The following is a 26,541-nucleotide window of genomic DNA, read 5'->3' as shown; positions in this document are numbered from 1 at the left end:
ATAAATATTCTATCATCAATGCACAGTTTTATTTATTTTTTGTGTAGTTTAATTTGCAATGTCTTTGAAGTGCCATTGATCAAACAGCCATGATCTCTCGAGCGTAAAAAGGAAATTATTGCATAAATATCATTCTTTATCTGTGTACGTAACAGCTATTTTTATAAATCTACAAGAAAGAAGCCTAGAATTTTCCAATTATTTAGAATATCTTTGCACAGTTTGTTTCACGAGATATTGCTAGAAAATGTATGAAGCTGTGATTTTCAGAGGCGTCATTATAAGAAATATGTCAGACTATCACATGATTAGAATTACGATCAATTTAGACCTACAGGAATGAGGAACCATTCGCACATATTGACCTTCTGTAAACTCTCTCTCTCTCTCATTTCTGATATACTGCCTCGTGTTGTAGGCGACGTTTTTAGACTAAGAAGAGTTAAAGGTATTGAAAACGAATTGGAATGTGAACAAGATTTATTATAGGGTATTGTTTAATATATGCTCCTAATTTGTGTTTAGGATTAACTCCAAATATTGAAAGGGGTTTAGCGATCACATATATATATAATAGTTACAGGAAGATAGCAAAACCAGTTATTTCACGAACTGCTTGAAATTTGAGAGAGTTCGCGAAGCATACATATATCTGTGTATATCTATAGTATATGTATATGTGTATTATAAGTGTTAGTACCCATGATCTCTCACAAGGGCGCAAAGTTGGAGCAAGAAGTGAAACTACGGTGCAGTAAGCATATTAACACGTTTGCTTACGTGTTGCTTATCTCCCACAAAGTTTGAGAATAGCAGCCGGAGGAAGTTTACGAGACTCTCTCTCTCTCTCTCTCTCTCTCTCTCTCTCTCTCTCTCTCTCTCTCTCTCTCTCTCTCTCTGCTTATGTATAAAATGTTTTTAATGGTGCTTTATTTAATTATTATATATTTCTTTTACATGCAGATAAGTACTCACTCCCTGGAGCGTCGTATACTAAATTTAGTAGTGTGAGTTGACTTTGAAAATCATCTTTTTCGTATATATTCCATTCAGAACAAAAGAGCTCAGTCAAGTGTTAAAAAAAAAAGAAAATGAAATTTTGATTGCTTAGATAACCGGGAGACTGAAAGTGAGTATGATGTGATGCCTAGAAAAAAGAAAGAAGCGCTTTGCAGAACAGCGAAGATTCCTCAGTGATTGTGAATTATACAGAAAATAACAGCGAAGTTGAAACCGAACTCGAGTGAAGTGTTGATATCAAGATGTGATGATGACCCGCGATGTTGTCGCGCGTAATAAAGATGTGCTAATATGACGCCTCCGTCATTCCGCGTGAATTCGTTGAGCTGATGGACATCCTACCGAGTGCCATGTGGTGGAAGGATACGATGGCACTGGCAGTGGGAGCCACATTGCCCACACGGCGGTCTGTGCTGTCATCGCTGTGGCTCTTCCTACTCCTTAATTTGCTTGATCAAGCTCCTCTGGCGCAATCTCAAGGTAAGACCATCATCATTTCCTATAGTTCCTTAATTTCTTGCTAATGCTTTTTAGCAGAACCCTGTAACTACGAGTATATATCAAAATAGGACTGCTTTATTCTTGTGTACTCTGAGATTTGCACTGAAAGGCGTATTCACATTACCGTGAACATGTAAACATGTCTTAAGCGCACTACGAAATTACCCTAAACAGGTTGAAAACAAGTCTGACTTTTAAGTCGAGAACGCATCTGGTAATTTCTTGGTAGTCGTACGAGGCACTGATTAGGACTACCACAAATTCGTTAACTTGTAGGCAACCTGTTTGTGATGCGTGTGTGGTAAGTTGCCAGATTTTGCTGTAGTGTTGATGAACCTTAGTGTAAATCGAAGTTGCTCGAGAAAGGGTTGAGTGTCTCATGTTCCTGTAGTGATTTTATGTTTAGTCCGTTGTATACTTTAAATTAAAGCATTCCAAAGGTAAGGGTAAAAGGACGACAGTATCCCGAAGGCCGGATACAATTGCCTAACAAGTCTTGCGTCTTATACTTGTGTAGTTGTATATGAATTTATTGCAGCATTGTTTGTGGTGAAAAGCCCGAGACATGCATGGCCGCTCAAATAAAACACGACCATGACGAGGAACGTGCTTCTCAGAAATAATTTGATTCAGATGAAGTCATTCACGAAGTCCAGAGAAGGGTACCAAGGATCAATTGGAGAGTTGTTGAAACAACGCGGCTAAGAAGTAATGGCGGCACTCTGAGGCTGGAGAAACCAGTGCCGAAAGTAACGTCTGTGGCCATTGGATTAATTTTGTGATGGGGGACTGCTGAACATTGAAGGAAAATAGTATATATATATATATATATATATATATATATATATATATATATATATATATTTATATTTATATAGATATATATATATATAATATATATATATATATATATATATATATGTGTGTGTGTGTGTGTGTGTGTACTTACTATTTCTTCTGACCAGGAATTGCTTCAGAAAAAAAAAAAATAAAACAATGCAATGGTCACTAGCACATTCATACCTGTACTGCGGAATCTCGAATTAACCCGTGCAAAGCATTTTTAATATTAGTAGCTTCATACATTTACATTCAAGGCCTCAGCCTCTGACTTTGCGCCATATACACCTGTCTTTCACTATTTTGGGGGTCTTTTAGCCTCATCCGTTTCTGTACTTTTGTTTGTTTGTGTCTTGCTCTTCTTTTGCGTCACAGAACTAAGTCGCACACTTTTTCATTAGCTGATCGTACTTCATTCTCTCAGCATGAGAGAATGGCGCACACTAACTTCTTACCACTTCTACACATTTTAATATTTCTCATTGGTTCAGGGAAAACAGTTGATATTCACAGCTAATCTTATCTTTCGTTCGCATTGAACTTAATCACTTCACTGTTGGGGTTCCGATCAGCTATGACGGGTCTGCCGTCAGAATATTGAGCCTGTGTATTTTCTTTTTAGCCTAATTATGCTGTATGTGAACTTGATTACGTGCTCATGAAAATTTGTTAAATACAGTTGTTTGAAACTTTTTCCCACAAGGTTAAGGGATTTTGGTTTCCTATTAAGGCAGTTTAATTTACTCATTAAGCTGTGCCTCTGCCATATTGAACAAGGCTTGTGACAAGTATATACTGCGTCCTCTCATTACTTCATCAGTTTCTCCTTTCACACACGTTGATACTGAGAAATCGCTGTGTCAGTTCCATTTTGTTAATTGTTTTTGACGGGAAAGTCAGTGTAAGTCTCGGCTACGAAAAGAAAGTAGGAACAAGATACCTCATTTTTCCCAGTTTTCAGATTTAACTTGTTTTTCTTTCTTTTTTTTTTCGCTTTAGTTCTGTGATCATAGAGTTTCTTGGCTCCTAGAATTTAGACAGGTTCCGTTATCGCTGGTTTTTATCTGTCGTATTGTCTGTTGCGAATAGTTGCACGTTTTACCGAAATCTTGCTCTGCTAGTTAATTTTGTCTGCATGACTGATTCCTTGCTGAGGTGAACCATATTGCGATAATTTTGGCGTCAGGAATTGCCTCGAAGAAAATTCTTTACATATATATTTTTATGGGTAATATACAATTTAGGACAATTTCCGTTTGAACTGTCCCTGTGAGGAAGATAGGGATAAAGAGAAGTTATACTTCACGCAATTCTGTTTTTTTTTTTCAAGTTGTTGCGCGTAGACGGAAAAACTTGGCAATACTCGTCTTTACTAGGTCACGCCAATTTAATCCTTAATTTCTCTGACCAGTGCGAAGCGAGGTATTAAACTTTGAGACGATCACTTCACCTAGAAAAGAAAAGATAGATTTGCCCACCGATTTCTCTCTCCCGATACTGGAAATATCCTGTCCATTTTTATGGAGATCGATTAAGCTTTTCAATTTGGATACAATAAATATCGCACTTTTGACAGTTTAGGACATGTAGAATTTCATCAAGTTATCAAAAGATACTTGATTTATTGGATAATTTATGACAACAAACAAGAAAAAAAAAGAAAGGCGGGAAGGGCGGGTTGGGTGAGGATTTGAATCTGATTCTACTAGAGTCCAGCTGGATGAATTATTTTATTATAGTTAATAACTTGGTTTTGTGAGTATATGCTTTGTGTGTGTGTGAGAGAGAGAGAGAGAGAGAGAGAGAGAGAGAGAGAGAGAGAGAGAACTGCTTATAGTTCATGGCACCCACCAAGAGACTCGTGACGCGTGTTCAATTTCACGCGTCATTATTTTTCGCAACGCCACGAGATGAAGTTTGAGATTGGAGCCATTACAGTTTATAAAATAGCTCATTTTTTTATATTTTTAAAAATTATATTTTGCTTTGGGTTTTCCAAATTGATGGTGTTTGGAGACATTTCAAAATTGAAAGAGGTCACGATCCCCCCGTATCAACGAGAAGGAAGAAGTAATAGTAGAATACAATGTTATATCCTGTTAGTTTTGTTCACATAAGCCCCTGCCTGATTCATATGGTTACTGTTTACTACCACCATGCCATAGCCTATGTAGCTAATTTATCTCCAAGGTCAGCCGTAGCGAACAATGAGTGAGGTTCCCTTTTATTGTATTGTGTCATGTTATTCGACGCTATTGTTAACCTTTATTAATCCTCGCTAAGTGCTCGTTTATCATTCATTTAGAGTAGTCCCTTTTTAAGTCACGTTAACAGGCACATTTTTTTTCGATACATTTGGCAAATTGCTTAGTTTAATTGATTAGCTTTTTGCAAGAATGAATTAATTAGTCAATAGGCTACCAGATTTTGACACTTCGGGGAGGCCTGATAGCAGCAGAAGCAGCAGCAGGAAGCAGTGTGATATGCAATAAGTACTTTAGCAGCAGCCCCTTGCTTCCCAGGGGATAGTAATTGAGGCCCATTGAGCTTTCAGTGTCTGGTTTCGTGATGGTTCCGTCGATACCAACTTTTCCTTTGGACAGACTCCCCCTTTTTTTTATGCTTCGTGTGGGCTTCTAAGTGGATTCCGTAAATGTATGATTTAGTTATATGTTTAGGCCTGTTTTTTTTTTATGGAATACTGAAGCATCTGTTGTATCAGAATTTAAATAAGTCCTATGTTGTAGTAAGTGAAAGAGAGAAGATTTAAATTGTTTTCGAAAATTTCATGAACATGTGCATCGTCGCAGTTGTACGAACCAGTGTAAAACATTTACACATTAACCATGATGTTCCTACTACAAAGGCAGTCGATCTCGCTCTCCTTTCCCCACCTTCAAAAACAGTAAACACTCCAGGAGCCAAAGTAGAACGAAAAAAACTGTCCATAGATAAGGATTTCATACATTAAAAACATGAAATTAAACTTAACGTCAATAATACAAATGTAGATGTTGATGTGCTATTTTTATTGTTGCTGTTGCTGCTTTTGCTCTCACTATGTTACATTTTATATAAAGTATTCTGTCTTTATGATATTTCTCCTTAGCAATGGAATATTGTTTAGAAATATCATCATTGTGTAATAACTATCACGATATAATAATGACTTTGATGGTACTAATACTAATTAACTAGGTCAAAGATGCCATGATATTTGTTCAATGTATCTACGTGTTTTTCTGTGTCTGTTTGTTTGCTTGATCAAAGAAATATTTGAAAGAGAATGATCTGCTTTTGATGTAATTGTGAGTGTATTATTCTACAGACGAGTAACTTCTAATCAGTATATATGGACAATTTTCCGCATTAAGGAACGTGCACGTATCACCAAAACACTATCGAGCGCCTCAGCGGCGTGGTTGGTACGGTATTAACGTCCCACCTCGGTGGTCGCGGGTTTGATTCTCGGCCATTCCATTGAGGAGTGAGAGATGTGTATTTCTGGTGATAGAAGTTCACTCTCGACGTGGGTCGGAAGTCACGTAAAGCCGTTGGTCCCGTTGCTGAATAACCACCGGTTCCATGCAGCGTAAAAGCACCATACAAACCAAAACACTATCTATTAGAGAATCACCCATTGCATTTTTACGCCTAATTTCCACAAATCCGTTCATCTGTTTTCGAAATATGCAATAGTATTTTTATTAAACCCACTAAACCTTTTCAATCTCATTTCTGCTTGATGGAGAGTACATATATTAAGTGAAGGTGAATAATGGGTTCCTATTATTATTCAGAGTGCATACACATTCATAATGTTATAAATTGCCGTTTCTAGTTGTTGCTTGTGTCAATATAAAATTCTTCGGTTCTGTAACCTTTTCAGAGAGAGAGAGAGAGAGAGAGAGAGAGAGAGAGAGGAGAGAGAGTATATGGCGAGCTAGATGAAATCCGAAACCACATGCAGGACTTCATGATGGGTCGTGCATCAATTGGCCTTTGTCCCTTGAGGTCTAGAGTCTCTTTTGGTTGTTACGTCACGCAAATTATTTTCGTTTCCGAGAACGCTAAAGATATTTTGTTCGAATATCTTGTTACAAGACAGGCCGGAGGTCCGATGCGTTGTTTCTCAAGGTTAAAGTTTCATGGATAGAAAGCAGTGGGAAAGTTCAAGGTTGTTTGACTTATAGATCGGTCCTCAAATGTCTCTAAAATGAACATAAAAATACCATAGTAGAAAATAATTTTATATTAAATTGCGGATATCCAGTCAAACTACAAAGGTAATCAATGGAAGTAATAGGAAAATGAGGCTGCGCTATCTGGCTTCCAAGGGTGAATTAGTCACGACAATAAAACTCCCAAGCTAGGAGAATATTTAATGCTTAACAAAAAATAGATAGCAAGGGATATGCAACAGTATGCCTCTTTTAAAGTGGTATATTTCTGAGGAAACTGTTTTAATGAAAGGGAAATTTTACAGAATCAGACTGCCTTCCCTCCCCCCCCTCACATTTACGTATTTTCACAAAAAGAGGTATCTTCTCTGAACACATATAGTTGTAACTCTTATCTTATCAACTAGTTTAGTCCTTGCAGATACTCTAGAGCATCACGCCTCATCAGATGCACGTCGATACCTCAACATGTTTATACTGTGCCATTAACCATGTTTACACGTATACAGACACCAAACGATATATATATATATATATATATATAATATCTATATCTATATATTATATATATATATATATATTTATATATATATATTATATATATATATAGATATATATATATATATATCTATATATATATATATTATATTATATATATCATATATATATATATATATATATATATATATATATCTATTATATATATATATATATTGTATATATATATATATTATATATATATATATATATATATATATATATATTATATATATTTAATATATATATATATATATATTTATATATAATATTATATATATATATTATATATTATTATATATTATTATATATACATATACATATACATATATATATACTATACATATATATACATATACATATATATATATATAAATATATACTATACGTGTGTGTGTCTGTATACGTGTAAACATGGTTAATGGCACAGTATAAACATGTTGAGGTATCGACGTGCATCTGATGACGTGATGCTCTAGAAGTTATCTGCAAGGACTAACTAGTTGATTAAGATAAGAGTTACAACGAAATATGTGTTTTTCAGAAGATACCTCTTTTTGTGAAAATACGTAAATGTGAGGGGGGGGAGGGAAGGCAGTCTGATTCTGTAAAATTTCCCTTTCATTAAAACAGTTTCCTCAGAAATATACCACTTTAAAAGAGGCATATATACAGTTGCATATCCCTTGCTATCTATTTTTTGTTAAGCATTAAATATTCTCCTAGCTTGGGAGTTTTATTGCCATGACTAATTCATCCTTGGAAGCCAGATAGCGCAGCCTCATTTTCTATTACTTCCATTGATATATATATATATAGTATATATCTATATATAGATAATATATTAAATAGTATATATATTATATATCTATATATATATATTGAGACACCTACGTACCAACTCTTTTACATCATCTTCAGCCCAGCAATATTTACTATATCTCCCTTTCCTCTCTTCTTCCCAAGATATAATATACACACACCCTTTGTGCCTTTGCCACTGTCCTTGTTTCGTCTTTTCACCCCAGCTAACCTTTCTTGGAAGATTTCCCATCCCGTCAACCATTTTCACTCAACATAACATTCAAACATTTCATCTGTTTACCGAGTTGAAAATATACCTTTTGGTTCCGTCATGTGAGTGCAAGAAACGATGTAACCGAGCTATAGATGCCTTCCGAGATAGGCATCTCACGACAGATAAATTCTGTTCCTAATCCTCCTTGATTAATCATAACTGTATATTAGACCCTTGACGATGGTTTTAGTATATATCAAGTTACAGCGAGGAACTCGTGATGATGTCTCCACATCCTCCTGCCAACGCGAGAGAAGCAGAAGGCTTATCGCTGGAGGTTCGTTCATGTCCAGGCTAATCCACTTTTTCGTGGAGAAGTTTGTCATAATTTCTTTTCGTGCACTGTTCCTTTTTATAGCAGTTCTGATGTCTGGATAAAGTTCAGTAAAGGAGAGAAGTTCAAGTACTTTATTGAGTTATCTAGTTATTCTTTTATTAATTTTCTATTGCCTGATTTGGTGTCGCCATTCGTGATACGTTTAGCAATAAGGGCGTGGCGCTGATGCAGTTCATGAATCAGAGTGGTGAAAAAACGACAGAAACAGAGGAGATATGAATACAAGCTGAAAAGCAGAGGTCGTTGCTAGGTTCGGATAAACAGTTTTCGCAACTTTCATGCGAAAGAAAACTAAAGAAGAAAAATTAAAGCAAATAGCAAATGTGATCCATCACTGATAACTTTTTTTAACCCTCTTCTAAAGACGACTCAGATGGAAGTTGAAGGGAATATATCTCCATTCAGAAATATTGTTAAAGTTGTCATGAATGACTGGAATCTTATCGATGTGAACATCTGGTAAGTTACGTGTAGTACCTTGGTCAAGTCTGAAGTGGCAACACGCATGATGATAAAAAAAAAAATATTGCTCTGAGCTTATAATCTTCCAGTTTAAAGACAACGTCTTTTAATTCTGCTAATCTTTGCCTTTCTCAGTACACACACACACACACACACACACACACACACACACACACACACACACACACACACACACATATTTATGTATGTGTGTGTGTGTGTAAAATGACAATGGCCTTGTTTTCACTTCTGCCCATCATATTTCACTGAAGGAATGACATTGGTTATAAATGGCTGTTTGAAATTCTTACTGCAGTGATGTTGGTCAGACAGGTAATAGCAGTGCCAGTCCCTGGAGGCCTCTCGTGCCTTGACCTTCGAGTCCAGAAGTAGATTTCAGAGAGTCCACTCTCTCTCTCTCTCTCTCTCTCTTGATTTGCAGTGAATGTTGTTTACCCTTTTGGCAGATCATGTGGCGTGTTTATTCTCCAGGTGCTTTAATCTGTGCTTCCTTTTTATTAGTCTCTTTTTGTCTGGTTTTCTTTCTTCCAGATTTGCTTTCATGTATTAGGTAAGATTCACTTTCAGTCGTTATAAGGAGTTACGACTTGATAACGCAATCTTCGCTTTTTGTAGTAGCGTTAAATCATATCTCAATTTACTTGAATTATAAGGTAAAGCTAAGTAGCGAGTTAAACTTCTCGCAAACAAACTCTCCTGGAAGTCCGAGCTTAGGATTTAAGTGGCATCGAAGAGTATAATCCGCCCAACCTGTCGGTCATTACTTACAGGAATGTTCTTCTTAGTAGAGCAAGGTCGCGCTCCTCCCGACTACTACTTTCTCCTTAACTGGTTATGTTTTTGCTTTTTATTAAGGCAAATTCGACTTCATTCTCTCTCTCTCTCTCTCTCTCTCTCTCTCTCTCTCTCTCTCTCTCTCTCTCTCTCTCTAAGGCAGATCTTACATTGTATGCTTACATCACAAAAAGAAAGCTTAATTTGTACCTGCATCAAGAAAGTGGCTTCTTCAAGTACTCCGTAATTATTGCATGCGAACTGACACTTCCCCTCCAGTCACACACACACACACACACACACACACATAGAGAGAGAGAGAGAGAGAGAGAGAGAGAGAGAGAGAGAGAGAGAGAGAGAGAGAAGTAAGTTGATTTCTGAAACCGAGCTTCAAGACAGGAGAAAACGAGATCATGGGGTTCTAAAAGACTTGCGTTTGAATGATTAGAATTGGAAAGCCTTCAGTATATTGTAGCTGGCGGGGCACACGCAAACCCCTGCCTCTCTCTCTCTCTCTCTCTCTCTCTCTCTCTCTCTCTCTCTCTCTCTCTCTCTCTCTCGAATTGGTAATGAGGCGTTTCCAGTTCTATGTTGGTTTGTAACAGTGACATTTTAAAAGCGGCCAGACGAGTCAAGAGTTATCTGTTGAATAATGAATAGTTTATGAAGCATTATACCAGAATGAGACAAGAGTTATAAACCATTTGGTTTTCATTGGAATTGGAGTTTTTTAAGATCTGATACTCTTTTCCTTTTGTAAGGTCTCATATTTTTGTAATTATCCATTGTTTATGAACACAGGTTTTCATTAACATTAATTGAAAAAGAAACCCACAAAATCAGTGTATAACGTGTTTACTTATAAGTATTTACATTTTATTTTTTTTTATTTAGGAGTAAAATAAAATGTAAATACTTATAAGTAAACACGTTATACACCGTGATTTTGTGGGTTTCTTTTTCAATCTTCAGAAGAAAACTGAAGGAAGTTTTTTGTTTGGTTCATAAAAGAGGTTGTTATCCATAGGGGGTAATTCCCACGGTATTGGCCGCTTGATTGCTAGAATTAAAACAATGTTCCTACAGCATAGCCATGACCAACAGATTATATACCAGGCAGCGGGCGTGTCATTGTTACGTCTTAATTATCTTTCTCATTTGGTTGCCGTTTGAAAAAAATGCAGATTTAAGTTGATTCATAACGTCATCTTTTATCAGGTTCCTTTGCAAGTTCCTTTCAACCTTACAGAATCAATAATGTAATGGCGTAACCCTTTATTGACCTGCCCAGGAATCCAGTTTCACCTGATTCTTGTGCCAAAAGGTGGAGGAGTATAGAGCCGTCAGTTCACCGAAGGTGATGCCCTTTAGGCATTGCTAAAGGTTGTTTGCAGCGCCCCTTCGGGCCATATAGTTACAGCCACTTTTTAGCCTTATAATTTACTCTCATTCCCGCTTCCTTTCCTCAGTCTTGCTGGCCAACCTCTGTAAGTACGACTTCATAGTGCAACTGTGGGACTTTCATCTATATTCTCGCCTTGAAATCCTGTTGTTGATCCCTTTTATCTTTTGGGTATCTTTGTATGCTGTGCAACCACTCCAACTCCCCGTGTTCACTGTTTATAGCGTTTCATGGCCGCTAGTAACCCAGTGCTTGGCTTGACAGCCTAAATTTCATAAACCACCTGGATCTTGGTGGGTTCTTGTGGCGTGAGGCGAAATGAGCACATCAATAATATATATTTTCTGCCTTAAGCAGTTTCACAAAGTAGGGCCCAGTAGGGAGGGAGTGCCGTCAGTGGACCTCATGCGGTGCACTGTAGGCATTACTTAAGATTCTTTGCAGCGTGCCTTCCGCCCCTAGCTGAAACCACTTTCGTTCCTTTTACTGTACCTCCTTTCATATTCTCTTTCTTCATCTTACTTTCGGCCCTCTCCTAATACTTGATTCATAGTGCAACTGCCATGTTTTCCTCCTGTTACACCTTTCAAACCTTTCACTGTCAATTCCCATTTCAGCGCTGAATGACCTCATAGGTCCCAGTGCTTGCCCTTCGGCCTAATTTCTATATTCAGCTCAACTCAACACATAGCAGGAATGCCTTTTAAGAAAGAAATGACGATGAGCAGTGCTATCGTATATTCACAATCTGTTGAATCTTTGGATGAACCCTTTCTGCAGAAGTCACTTACAACCTGCACAGGAAGCTCACCAGTATGCGTTGAACCCTCTGACACACTGCGCCGTTCACCTTAAGATGCTTCGTCCTTTTTTATATTTCTGTTTCTTCGTGCAAATGCGTACAGAGTGTGGGACTGCAACCCCCCAGGTCTTAAGCCATTTGAAGCTTTTTGAGCAACAAGCGAAATAAAAATGGAACGCCAACGTACCGCGGAAATCAGGCGGTCATAAATAAAGCTTAATCGAAGTTTTGTGCACCTAGATCTACAGTTTATCATCTCTTGTGATTCTTGTATATATATATATATCCTATATATATATATCTATATATATATATATCTATATAATATATATATATATATATTAACTTTTATATATTCACAAATATTAATCTACGAATATCGCTTAATATGGAATGATGATATAAATTGGGAATAATGTTCTCATGTAAGGGCCACTGATTCGCTTAGTGTACACACGCACACACACATATATATATAATTTATATATATATATATATATATATATAGATATAAATATATATATATATATATTATATATATATAATTATATATATACATTTATTTTTGTACAAAACCAGTGGGAATGAGATAACTGAAAAAAGGAAGCATGGTTTAAGGAACGGGAACAATTTCATGAGAAACCATCGGTAAAAACCATATTCTCGTGCGAACTCCCTTCAGAAGTGGCTGTAATTATTGAGTTTAGTATCTCATACAAGTATCGTGAGCCTGACCACAGGATCGAGTGTGAGATGTCAATAATGGTTTCAGCTCTTCGAGGTTTCTTGCTTTTAGCTGGACTTTCTCAGCCTTGAGGAGAAGCTTATTTTGGCCTGGTTTCTCTCCGAATACTGCGAGGTCACACACACACACACACACACACACACACACACACACACACACACACACACACACACACACACACACCCCATGTCTCTTCTTTCCTGTGGGGGGCAGCTGTGTTTTCTCTTGACAATCTTCTAAACTTCTGGTCATTGTTTCTGTCATTTTATTTAGTATTTGTGTTCGGTTGCGTCACACGTTTCTTGTGCGGTTAATTTATCAAAATTAATTCAATTAGTGACATTGCTGTTATCTATTCTTCCGATACACTTGATGCAATTAGGTTAATCATCAACTTTTTATTATTTGTTACAGACTTTTTCCACTATACACAATACACAATACGTTGTTCATGTCTACATTCATGTTTATCGACACAAAATTTTTCTCATAAACCGTTTTGCAAATAATTATTCCAAGGCAGTATGGCTAATGTTATTGTAAAATTTTCCACTGCGATAGATTTCTTTAAACAGATTTTATGCGCCTTACACAGTGATTTATTTTTTCAATGTGAGTTTAAGTAAAAAAAATTATTTCGAGGACGGGATATGGTGAATAGATATGAAAAAATTCCTCGAGAGCCTTCAAGCTTTGTTTAAGAATAAAGAATATTGCACAGTGCTCGTTTTCAGTTCATTTTTATTGTGAAGTTACTATGAAGAAAGCAGGGACGATTTGCATAAATTCGTTAACCATGAAGTGCTGTTCTTTGAAAAGGGCATTTTTGTGTAATTCAATATAAAGATACTGATCTTTATTTTCTTAAATCTGTAGAAATGTCCGATGTCAATGTAACCTTAAAATGTTCCATTTTCTTGGATTCATGTTCGTAAGAATGATTTTAAAGTAAATCTTTAAATAAAGTCCTATTTTCTTGCAGTGCACTGACGAACTTAGGTAAAGTAACGCCTTTGTACGAATATAATTAACCAGTCCTTATTACCTGTCAAGCAGAATCCTATTCGTCACTACCGAATGGTTAAAAAAAAAAAAAAATTCATTAACACCAACTGGTTTTCCTTTCTTATTAGTTGATAAACGGTGGAGCAATACTTATTTTAATTTTGCCTGTCTTATCTTTGTAAAAATATTTACACACACACACACACACACACACACACACACACACACACACACACACACACAAAAGGCACCGAATTAAATGCCTAGGTCGTGACTGGAAAGTGCCCATTTGTCCTTCCCCCTCACCTTTGAAGGAAACCCAAGCGCTATCTCGCTTGTGAAGCTTGATAAATGATCTTCTCAAGCACTAAATAATGAAACACACACACACAGCTTATATGATGCAACATAATTCACAGGATTGTGAGTATAAACAAACGAGCTCATAAATTTCTACTCTTCGCCTTGACAGAGTAGCTAAGGAAGGTGGTATTCTTTTGGTTTTTAACGTTGCATTTTGGGATAAAGTTGCTAGCCCCATGTCGCTTGTTTTAACAGGAGCTGGTTGACGTTTTCAGGAAGGGGCATATACCGTTTTATATATATAATATATATATATATATATATATATATATATATATATATATATTATATATATGTACGTATATATGTGTGTGTATGTGTGTGTATTTGCACTTGCAAGCGCACCTTGAAACACGCTTAGAAACCATCCTTTGGTTGCACATATAATGTTACCTTAATCGCTTTCAGTTGACCACGAGTTCCGAAAACTGTGAGCGCATACATAAAAAAATATTCGAGTTGTCTTCCCCTGGATACTGTAGGTGTTATTTGAGAAGGACTTGGAGAGTTTCTAGTTCGTTTTTAATAGTACTACCCCTCGTGCGTCGTGTGGGGGATTGTTGAGTAGTAACCGGTTTTAGTGTTTTGCTCTGAACGGATAATTGTTTCACTCCTCAGATACTGCTGAATAGTATTTTTGTTTTTTTCAGTACTGCTCGTTTGTTTTGGACGTAGTTGTTGCTCCTGCTTCGTGAGCATTTATTTACAGGTCTTGTATTTTTGTTCCACTTTATATAGTGTAAATCTGACTAGTCTTTTTCGAAGAGAGTTTTGTTTTTCTTTAGGTTGTGGCTGATCGAAATCCTTGTGGTATCGAGCACCTTTGTTTAATGTATCTGGTGCGTGGTGCCGTCAATCAGTGAGGTGAATCGCAAATGTGTAATTAGACGTGAATGCCATTTAGTTTACCCCAGCAGCCTTCGGGAGTCGATGTCGAGAAGTGTTTTAGGCTGTCGACTTTTTCAAACATTGGACGGCACTCAACATTTTTGTTTCTATTTGACTTCATAAATAACTTCTAAACCTTATCATTAATAAAGACCAATCCTTTGGTTCAGTTTTGTGAGAGATAAATAAATTCTTTCAATGGTCTGATTGAACTACGTACAGTGATAATTGTTTAAGCGAGTCTAGTAATTACACTGTTTGTTAGAACTTGTTTACAAATATTGTAGACTACCGAGCCTTTCTTTAGTTTATAATAACAATAGTTATAAAAACAACAAAAGTGCCAGTTATTGTATAAAAGGAGTGTAATCAGTAGATTTAATATATATATATATATATATATATATATATATATATATATATATATATATATATATATATATATATATATATATATATATATAAGTATAACTGAATCACGAAAGTTTGGAACGTGATAAATCCATAAATAAAGGTATAAGCCACGAAGGAAAAATAAACAACGGATTTTCTGCAAGATCTTTGGACTCAAACGTCCTTTACTCAGCAGATAAACTGACTTACATGAGGATTTGACAGTACAAGAAAGGTCGTATAACTGACAGATAGGGATTATAAGGAGATAAGTACCTAGAATCCGGCACACCTGGAGAATGAGTAACCTTCCCAAACAAACATAAACATGGGTACAATTTATTTTTCTTTCGTGGCTTATACTTTATTTATATAATGTAAATATATATATATATATATATATATATATATATATATATATTATATATATAAAATATATATATATATATCATAGGTATATAGGTATATATATATGGATATATATAATATAATAATATCTTATATATATATATATATATTATGTATTATATATATATATATATATATATTATATATATATATATATATATATATATATATATATATATATATATATATATATATATATGAACAATGAACTTAGATCACAGCATCCCTTTTCAGCGATGAATGGAGTTGAATTCGGGAAAGGATATCCAGTCGAATCGAGAAAGATCTTTCATTAGCATATCAACTAATCGTTGAGTAAAGGTTGAACCCTTGAACAATGATTAATTGGTTGAAGGAAACAATGATCGTGACGCTATCTCACGGTGCTTGAAGGACATTGTATAGGAAGTGGGAGAAGGCGCCACCATATACAGTGGATGGAGAACCCATTCATTGTCTGATTATTTTTCATTACTTTGATGTTTATATGTTTACATTCAACTGTTTGTCTATTTGTCCAGTTATTTGTACTAGTTTGTTTTTTCTTCGCTGTTTTTTCAAATTTCCTCATGATTTTAAGGGTTTTCTATCTCCGTAGGAGTGTAGTGCCATCAGTACACCTCACGCTTCTTTTCCACCCATAGCTGCAACCCGTTTCATTCCCTTTATTGCACCTCCGTTCGTATTCCTTTTCATCTTACTTTCCAACCACTCCTCATAATTGCATCGGAGTGCAGATGTGAGGTTTTCGTCCTGTTACAAGTTTAAAATATTTTATTCTCAATTTCCCTTTAAGCGCCGAATGACCTCATAAGTCCCAGCGTTTGACGTTTGGCCTAAATTTTTTATTTTCATTCTGTGGAAACTTGCTTTGTCTGTCAATAATATTCAAAGACAGTAACAGCTGTGCCCTGGGTTTTACGAAAGGGAAAAATTCATACGAGTTCTCAGTTGTTTGAAGGGCACTTTTCTCATTCGTGACTCTTTATCAGCCAACAGATCTGGATTCACTCTTGCGCTATAAAACAGATCTTAGCTTGGCATCAGTTTATCAAATGCCAGAGAGCCAGTAGTTCACTCCTCATTGGCTCGAAATGTTTCAGAGCCTCTTTGTGACTGGCATAGCCTCGACCCGGTTTCTTCGAAAAGGTTAATGCAAACGTCAGTATCCCTCGTAAGTTTTTTATGTCAAAGTTGCGACGTTTTTGTGGTATTTCAACATAAAATTGCTTTTATCTAAAGGCTTTTTCTATTTGCGTTATTTTTTTAACTCATAAAAGTATTTTCCGCTAATGTCCTTTTTCGTTCTCATTCTATACTCACGCGCAGGCTCGTTGACGGACATATACAGATGTGATATATGTACGAATATATATATATATATATATATATATATATATATATATATATATATAATATATATATATATTATATACGTAATGTTGTGCATGTACTTTTACTTGACAGATAATATCCATCATGGTTATTACGTGTGTAAGGTAAATCATATGTTATATGAATATTATCAAAAAAAAAAATATGAAAGTGGCCTGTATGCAGCACGTGTGTGGTTTATATACGGAGTAGTTTTCACGTAACCAATGAGGAATGATCAGGTTAAGGGTTTTGAGATTGTGTTACCAGTTCATTCCAGCGTGCGATGCCGTGGATCCATTCAAGATCATTGCTCGCTGAGAAGGAGTGTCTTTCGCTACTTCCGGAGGGATACACCCAGCTCCGTTAATCAAGAAACAAACCATGACACCCAGGTGTGGTGTGTAGAAAGACCTACAGTGGGAGACGGAGGTTACGCCCTTTGAGGCACCAAACCGTATTCAGCATCAGGATGAGTTTTATTCACTAGAATTCAGTGCTTCTTAAAGTGTGGTCCGCGGAACCCCAGGGATCTGTGGAATGTTCCAAGGGGTCCTCAGGATAATGTGAGGAGGAAGCGTTGCTGTTAAGTTCACTGAAATTTGTGTGCAAAATTGATAATGTTGTGAAAGTTATTTTAAATAAAATGTAAACATTTATGTTAAAGATAAGCCATTACTGAATAATTCAGTTGCAATTTTATTAGTACTATATATTATACCTTGAAAACACTTTTAAACCCAAGAGGGAAATGATTATAATAAGGGGTCCGCTACATGAGTCATTTTAATAGAAGGGGTCCACTACACACAAGGAAGTTCAAGAAACACTGCTCTAGATGTACATAATCTCTTAATTCCGAGTTTCCATCGTAAAGGCGTTGATTTATTAACCTGTATCAGTAATGTAATAAAGCTATTAATGAAAAGGGATACTGGAATTGTCACGAAGAGTTATAAGGTATAGACTTCGGCGGATGGGTCTTGTTTTAGAACCAGAATAGGTCAGTCATATCCTATTTTTAGATAAGTTGCAAAGCGTTAGCTAACAATATTTACTAAAACCATAAACCCATAAGAATAAGATCCAGGTTAGTTTTTTAACTTTGCACTTCACACGATAACTGCAAGTGTTAGTTTTGCTATCTTCTGCTGAATTCAGTGTGTTGAGTAGGAGCAAATCAGTTTTTTCACTCCTACGAAGAGTTGTAAAGACTCATGCCTTTACAATGGAATATTAGTGTTTAACGTAGAAATGTTATTCTTTAGTGGATTACATATTTTATTTGAGCGTTTTGGAGAAATGAAGAAATGAAGCAAAGTAAATGAAATTACGGAGATTCCGTCTATAGCTGACATAATGACGAGGGTAAGATGGAGATGGCTTTTACACGGTAGCATCATCAGCTTGGCTCCTGTGAACATCAGAAAAGGAAGGGGATCCTGGACTACTTCAATGAGGTTATGAATCAGGAGGCTGGACATGAGTGGAGAAGCTGACGAATAAAAACAGTCTACGAGCTGTACATGGACGGAGATTGAAATATTATTGTCGAACTGAAATGTTCCTCATACCTTTTGGACGTACTGAATCATAGCTCGCTCTCAGACGATAAGAACTACTCATGCCGATAGTATGTATAGTTGGAATGTTTTGTGTGATATGCTGTTTACATCGTTATATAAATCTTTTATTTGTAAACTAATTTTATACATATATATATATATATATATATATATATATATATATATATATATATATATATATATATATATATATATATATATATATATATGAGAGAGAAACATCATTGAATGAACAGCTATTGTGATACGAGGGCACGAAACAGATGTGAGTCAGCCGTGAAAGTAACAAAAGTCATATGTTATTCTCTGAAACACGATATCATTTGGTTAAATTGGAGCATACAATGGAAGTCAATAGATCAAACGATATTAATTCATATATTAAACTTGTAAGAAACGGCCGTAAGTGAAATAAAGAAAAAGAAGGCAATAAAGATATGGTTCGTTGATATTTTTTGTTTTTGTAATCTTAGTCACCAGACTTGTAGAAGAAAAGACTTAGGACTATATTTTAATCAGTGTTTGAAAGTAAACATAATGTGTTAATTTGGTGATCTTTTACATCACTGTATCTTTAGTAGGGTGAAATTTGAGTTTTATTAATCTGTTCAATTATTGTTAGCCTCTGTTAAGTGTTGAACATAACTGAAAAGGTAGAGTTAATTTCCAAGAAGTCATTTAGCTGAACTTTGTGAGAAGCATTACATCACAACCTTAGTGTGTGTCAATTTGTCGCCTGGCGAACTTTAGCCGGTGAGAGCTTAATTGCTTACTTTATCCACCAGCGCCCTTTTAATAATGGTGGCCGAGTTACGACATGGGTGATTCCTGCTAAAAAAAAAAAAAAAAAAAAAAATGAGTTCGTGAACTGAAAACAGTTCCCCTGATTGCCTACCCCTCTCTCTCTCTCTCTCTCTCTCTCTCTCTCTCTCTCTCTCTCTCTCTCTCTCTCTCGTGCATGTATCTAGAGAGAAACGCGAAATTCCTCCATCTCAAATTTGAATATTTCGAATGCATCATCATTAGAGCAAAGACAGATGCGAAAAACAAACTCAGGACGATTTAGATAAACCTTTGACCGATGTTATTTGCAGCGTCCCTTCGACCCCCTGGCAACAGCCTCGTCTATTCCTTTTACTGTTCCTCCGTTCATATTCTTTCTTCCATCTGACTTCCCACCCTCTGTAACAGTTGTTTCATAGTGCGACTGCGAGGTTTTCCTCCTCTTACACCTTTCAAACCTTTCAAAATTTTTTACTGAGTTTCTCTTTCAGCGATGAATGACGTCACAGGTCCCAGAGCTTGGGCCTTTGGCCTAAATTCTATATTCTATTCTATTCAATGTTATTGATTAATCAAATCCCTTCCCTCCCACTCAAACAACATAACCCTAAGGGCGAGACATCGAATGGTTGATTGTTGTTGACAGTAGCAATGCGAGGTCATTCGTTCGAGTTTATATTGGTTGATGGCAGGGATATGGGATAAGGGACTTGGTGTCGTGAAGGGGTTGGCTCAAGACTGATATCACAGAGCCAGTAGTCACTTAAGCTAAAGGGATGGGATTGTGTCGTCTGGTTATTGATAACTATAAGATGTGGGTTTGGGGGGTTACTTGGGAGAGGGATGCGGTACTATATGATAAATTAAAAACTAAAAAAAGGCTTATTTGGTTGTGTTTTTACAGGTTTGAATCCTTCGGTCCCTAGCTACAACCCCTTTCATGCCTTTTACTGTACCTCCGTTCATAATCTCTTTCTTCCATCTTACTTTCCATCCTCCCCTAACAATTGTTTCATAGTGCAGCTTCGAGGTTTTCCTCCTGTTACGCCTTTCTAACCTTTTTATTCTCAATTTTTCTTTCAGCCATGAATGACCTCGCAGGTCCCAGTGCTTGGCCTTTGGCCTAATCTTATATTCCTTCCTTCCTTCCTTCCCTTCATAATCGATAAAGTGCTGATATGACATTGCGGTTCTTGGGTCTATTAAATAAGAAGAAAAAAATTGACATCCTGTTGCTTTATTCAGGGCATTTCTTCTGATAGAAGCATAGATGCCGTGAATAGTCAATACAACTTTTTATCTATCACCACTTTCTTCATATGTTTTATGAAAGCCTTTTGGAAGGAATGAATTCAAACAGAGACATAACTGTGTCATTTGTCACTTGTATTGGAAACCAGTAATACACATTCTCTCTCTCTCTCTCTCTCTCTCTCTCTCTCTCTCTCTCTCTCTCTCTCTCTCTCTCTCTCTCTCTCTCTCTCTCTCTCTCTATCCAGCCATTATATTGTACTTGGCGCCTCAGTTTATATGCGTTATTAAAGCTTACATACAATTCACTGAATATTTCCGGGAAGAAATTAAAGGAAGATGTTACAAAGAAATTTAATATAAAGATTGCCTGTCACTATATCTTACGTAGTTTCTGCTAAAAGCAAAAGTAATCGGTACGTAAAATTTTGGAGTTTATTTTCATAATCATATTCATATGAATATTCCTAAATAGACTACTGGAATATGTGAAGTGGTTTGTTTAGGGCAGTGATTTTGGGTAACAACTTGTTTATTATCTCAAGTGCACCCGTTGCTGAATATAATGGTTCCATGCAACGTAAATACACCATACAAACAAATTATCTCAAGTACTGTATAACACATGTACTATAAGTCTTGTTATCTTTCAAGTACAAGACACCTCTCATATTTTCGCTCAGTGTCTCTGCAGTTTGTGTTTAGGAAATTTTATCCCTTTTGCCTTTTTACGTAACTCCGAATTTAGCCTAGTAACAGGCTCCAAACCCCCTCGGAAAAATAAAGAATTTTCTCGAATCCAAAGATACCCGAGGCTGATAACTCTTGAATCTTTTGCTTTAGCTAAGAAGGCCACAAAGATAGATCTCTCATTAAGAACAAACGACTCTCGTGATGGCTGAGGCAGATTGTAGGACGAGTGATAAGGAAGAGGAATTCTTTCTTGTGAGCTCGCTTATTTATTTTGGTCTATTGAACGGCGAGTCCTTCCTGTTTGCTTTCACGCATCAGGCACTGGACGGAGAGTGCCGCCGTTTGCATCGCTTGCAAAGTAACCCTGTAATCATCGCTTTTCTTCTTCTTCCTTTTCTTCCTCCTTTTTGAAGTGTGCACAGTTTAGGGGCCGGAATTTATACTGTCAGCGTTATTATTAACTGGTGCTTTCGTTCAAATGGTTCTTTTTTTTTAGATTCTTCAGTATCAAAGTGTCAAAATAGCCAAACATGTATGCATGTATATCAAGTATAAAAGGCCCATTAAAAAGCCGTTTTAAATCTAAGGACTATATTTGGTTTGACTTCCACCCTTATCAAGTCCACCGAAATATAGGCCTTAGATTTAAAACTGCTTTTTAATGGGCCTTTTATACTTAATACGTATCCTGTTTAAAAAATAAAAAATTTATTAACATGTATGTATATATATGCTATACATGTACAATATAATATATATATATATATATATATATAATATATATATATATATATATATATATAATATATATATATATATACTGGTGTTGTATGTGTAAGTTGCAGGTACTGCTGGAGAGAAACACACACACACACAGACACACACTCACACACCTTGCTTCATTACCAATGGGAAGGGCTCATAAAGGTGGCCAATAACAATTAATGCCACCCTTTTTTTATGCTTTAAGTAATCGTCCGTTGACGTTGCGTTAGTGAAAGTTAATCGTCGCTCAGGTCAACTCGAATGACAAATGTTTACGATCATTTTTATTGAACCTGGGTTGTCTGAATGCCACTCTTTGGCCTTGTCTTCGGTTTCATCGTGAAGGAGAAAATCGGAAAGCGAGGTTATTCTCCCACGTCTAACCTTATTTTTATTTTTTTAACAGTCCTTCTGCGGTGCGTTCTGCATGGTAATTGCGTGGGGAAGTGTAAAGTTATTGTTATCAGCACATCTCTTAATTGATATTTTTAAGTAATGTGTGAAATTGGAGTATTAATACCATGATTCTTTAGAGCTCTCGTTCTTTCTTTACTTTTTGACTTTCTTAAATGTCACAGTTGAATAGGGTAGGAAATAATGTCTTAAGATGCGCACACACACATGTATATTATATATATATATATATATATATATATATATATATATATATATATATATATATATATATATTTACTCTTGAAACAGATTTAGATTAACTTTGGAAGCAGATGAGCCATTATGCGTATTACTTTTATGCCTTACTGATGTCATCATAATCATTCCTTTGTTGTCACAAAAACGGTTGATGAAAAATCCACTAAAATAGGCATTGCTAAATAATGCTGATTTATTATCGCCAGCTCATATTGTTGTACTGAGATTTTTCGGTAATCTGATTCACTTTCTTCCTTCCTCGCTCATTCATGCTTTTAGTGCGAGTGAAGAAGGATCAGCTGAATGCAGGGAACGTCTATTGGGACGCTCACCGAAGATTACCTTGCTTACTGAAGAAACAGATCAGCAGCTGTTGTGCTAATCTGAACCTCCCACATCTGCAGTGCTGCCACTTCTTCCTCGCTTTTTCTGGGAGTTGATCCTGAATAAATAAGACCTGCTTTCCTAGAGGATAAGACGCTATTTGCAAGATTAATTCCTTCGAGACCCTTGGCTTCGGATTGCTTTACCTTCTGCTTTTGCATGTAGGTTTTAGAAATGAGGCTGTTCTGATAGGTTTTCTGTGCAATGGTTTTATTTTGATTCTCTCTCTCTCTCTCTCTCTCTCTCTCTCTCTCTCTCTCTCTCTCTCTCTCTCTCTCACTGCTGTCTTGTGTTTTTCCATCCTGACATCGGTATTTATACAGGAGTCGGACATCCTCTGCTTGATGAATGTCATGGTTCTGCTAATTCTGTAATGAAGTACCTTGTTTTGTTAAATGTGTCATTCCTCCTCCTCCTCCTCCTCCTCCTCCTCCTCCTCCTCCTCCTCCTATAATCCCTTGCAGCTGATCGGATGTGACACGGTGCGGTTGAGATGATGAGGTTAGTTCGGTATATTAAATCCTCTCCAAGACTTGTGGAAAGAGCTCACTGCGGTCGCGCGGTTACACAGAGTAAGGTTTTCAGTCCTTGGCTTCGACTTGATCCGATACAAGATCACTGAGGAAGTCGACTTCATTAGAAATTCGACTCCGTTTTCCTTTCATTGGTTGTCTACGTTTGTGATGGTTCACATTATTGTGTTCTAGTTCCTGCTTAAGAAAAAGTTTTCAATGTTCTGATTTTAGGTTTCCTTAGAGCAGTCTCGCTCTTTTAATGATGTCTGGGTGCACGGCTCCTTGGCATCAGTCCCCTGACTTTGATCTTATTTACAGTACTTCGGTGGCGTTACAGTTTCATCTAAGTACAAATAAAAATTGGTATTTTTGCAGTGCCTTTTCGTGTGCCAGGGTTTTCACTGTTCGTTGCTTATAATTATCCGGAGTCTGCCAGTTCCTCAGCATGACTTAAGATATATCGAAATAAAAATAATAATAATAATAATAATAATAATAATAATAATAATAATAATAATAATAATAATAATAATAACATCAGCTACCTTGCAGTAATAAGTGGTACGAGCACCAACCTGAGGGAGTGATAGAAAACGATCAGGCAAAGATCCTCTGGGACTATGGTATCAGAACGGATAGGGTGATACGTGCAAATAGACCAGACGTGACGTTGATTGACAAAGTCAAGAAGAAAGTATCACTCATTGATGTCGCAATACCATGGGACACCAGAGTTGAAGAGAAAGAGAGGGAAAAAATTGATAAGTATCAAGATCTGAAAATAGAAATAAGAAGGATATGGGATATGCCAGTGGAAATCGTACCCATAATCATAGGAGCACTAGGCACGATCCCAAGATCCCTGAAAAGGAATCTAGAAAAACTAGAGGCTGAAGTAGCTCCAGGTCTCATGCAGAAGAGTGTGATCCTAGAAACGGCACACATAGTAAGAAAAGTGATGGACTCCTAAGGAGGCAGGATGCAACCCGGAACCCCACACTATAAATACCACCCAGTCGAATTGGAGGACTGTGATAGAGCAAAAAAAAAAAAAAAAAATAATAATAATAATAATAATAATAATAATAATTAATTTTTTTATTTATTTGTATGGTGTTTTACGTTTCATTGAACCAGGGTTATTCAGCAACGGGACCAACAGCTCTACGTGACTTCCGAACCACGTCGAGAGTGAACTTCTATCACCAGAATAATATAATAATAATAATAATAATAATAATAATAATAATAATAATAATAATAATAATGTTCTAAAGGGTCCACAATAATACAAAGTGTAAAAAGTCCGTGTATAATTTTGAAGGCTTTACAGAAAGCTTTCGAACCCTTCCCTGGATTCATCTTCAGTCCAAATGAACAATAAGTTACAACAAGTAACTTATTGTTCATTTGGACTGAAGATGAACCCAGGGAAGGGTTCGAAAGCTTTCTGTAAAGTCTTCAAAATTATACACGGACTTTTACACTTTGTATTATTGTGGACCCTTTAGAACATTATATATACTCTCGTGATAGAGAGTTTTTTCCCTAATAATAATAATAATACTAATAATAATAATAATATTAATAATAATAATATGCTCCTCGAACTTTCCTTTGAACATGCATTACGTTTATGGTAGTTTCATATGAATATCAGAAGGTTCCAAACTGTGCAATTCCGTTGCAGATGATTGCGTATCTTTTGCAAGTACTGTTTCTTTTCTTTTGTGGTTATCATAACTATCCGAGGCTGCCTCAATATTTATGGCATCTGTAAGTCTTTTCTCAACCCTGTTACCCCTGCCCCAGAGTTCAGTACCATACAAGGGACAAATGATACTACTTTGAAGGTTATTAGGGGTCTCTCTCTTGAAATAAGGTAGAAGTGACTTGCTACAGATTTTTATGAGGTGAGGAAACCTTTGCTGCAGAACTGAGACAAGCAAGATGTGAGAAAAGGTTCTGAAAAGAGGGACAGGTTTTCGCCTGTATCGAAATAGCAGCAGCACTGACAGTAATAGTAGTATGTAGTTGTTGTTAACTGAAGCTGCGAATACTTTTCTGTATCACCAATCAAGTCAAAGTGGCAGTAATGAGTCAAAAGAAAGACCACAGTCACTGAAAATTTTAGACGCTCGAAGTTATCTTTGTTAATCAAATGAATCTTGACGTTATCGACCGAGAAAATGTTGTGTTCCCGAACGTAAAATAGACGGGGACAGATACCGGGGATCGGCGGAAATTTGTTTTGACTTTCCCCAGGGAACGAATCCCGTTTCTTCGCAAGAGTGTCATTGTTTGTGGCGCTGAAGAGGAGGAAGGGTCTGGTCTTGCCAAACGTAACACCAGATTTTAATGCCACCTAGGACATGGCGCCATCATAGCCGTGTCGTGTTCCTCTGGCACAGACCGCGTCAAGGAGCTGAGACACTAAAGCCCCAGGGAGGGATTTTTAAAACTTTTGCATGCTTTTCTTATTAAAACTCTCTCTCTCTCTCTCTCTCTCTCTCTCTCTCTCTCTCTCTCTCTCTCTCTCTCTCTCTCTAAGTCTTGGTTGTTGTGAGCCATTGAAGTGTTGGTTATTGGTTTTAAATAAAAAGATAAAATATATTTCTGCATGGGTGGAGCAGTGAGGAAGCAAGGTCCATAAAGGTTGCAGCCTCTCATGTCGTGTATGAAGTGTGAATATATATAGGTTGTAACCTTTGTGTGCAGGAATCTAGTTGAATTACGTTTTTAAATTGAATCGATGATTTCTCTCTCTCTCTCTCTCTCT

General features: G+C 36.4%; 1 protein-coding gene across 1 annotated transcript in view; it reads left to right on the top strand.

Moving 5' to 3' along the window:
- Positions 1 to 26,541, top strand: part of LOC135208805 (uncharacterized) — a 166,857-nt gene that overhangs the window by 7,239 nt on the left and 133,077 nt on the right. Inside the window, 1 exon segment of the mRNA XM_064241336.1 lies at positions 964 to 1,500. Coding sequence (XP_064097406.1) covers positions 1,350 to 1,500 — 151 coding nt within the window. The 5' untranslated portion in view covers positions 964 to 1,349.

Source organism: Macrobrachium nipponense, chromosome 35 (genome assembly GCF_015104395.2).
Source record: "Macrobrachium nipponense isolate FS-2020 chromosome 35, ASM1510439v2, whole genome shotgun sequence".
In the NCBI taxonomy this organism is placed as follows: domain Eukaryota; kingdom Metazoa; phylum Arthropoda; class Malacostraca; order Decapoda; family Palaemonidae; genus Macrobrachium; species Macrobrachium nipponense.
Note: the sequence above shows the minus strand (reverse complement) of the source record. Positions and strands in the feature narration are given on the sequence as shown.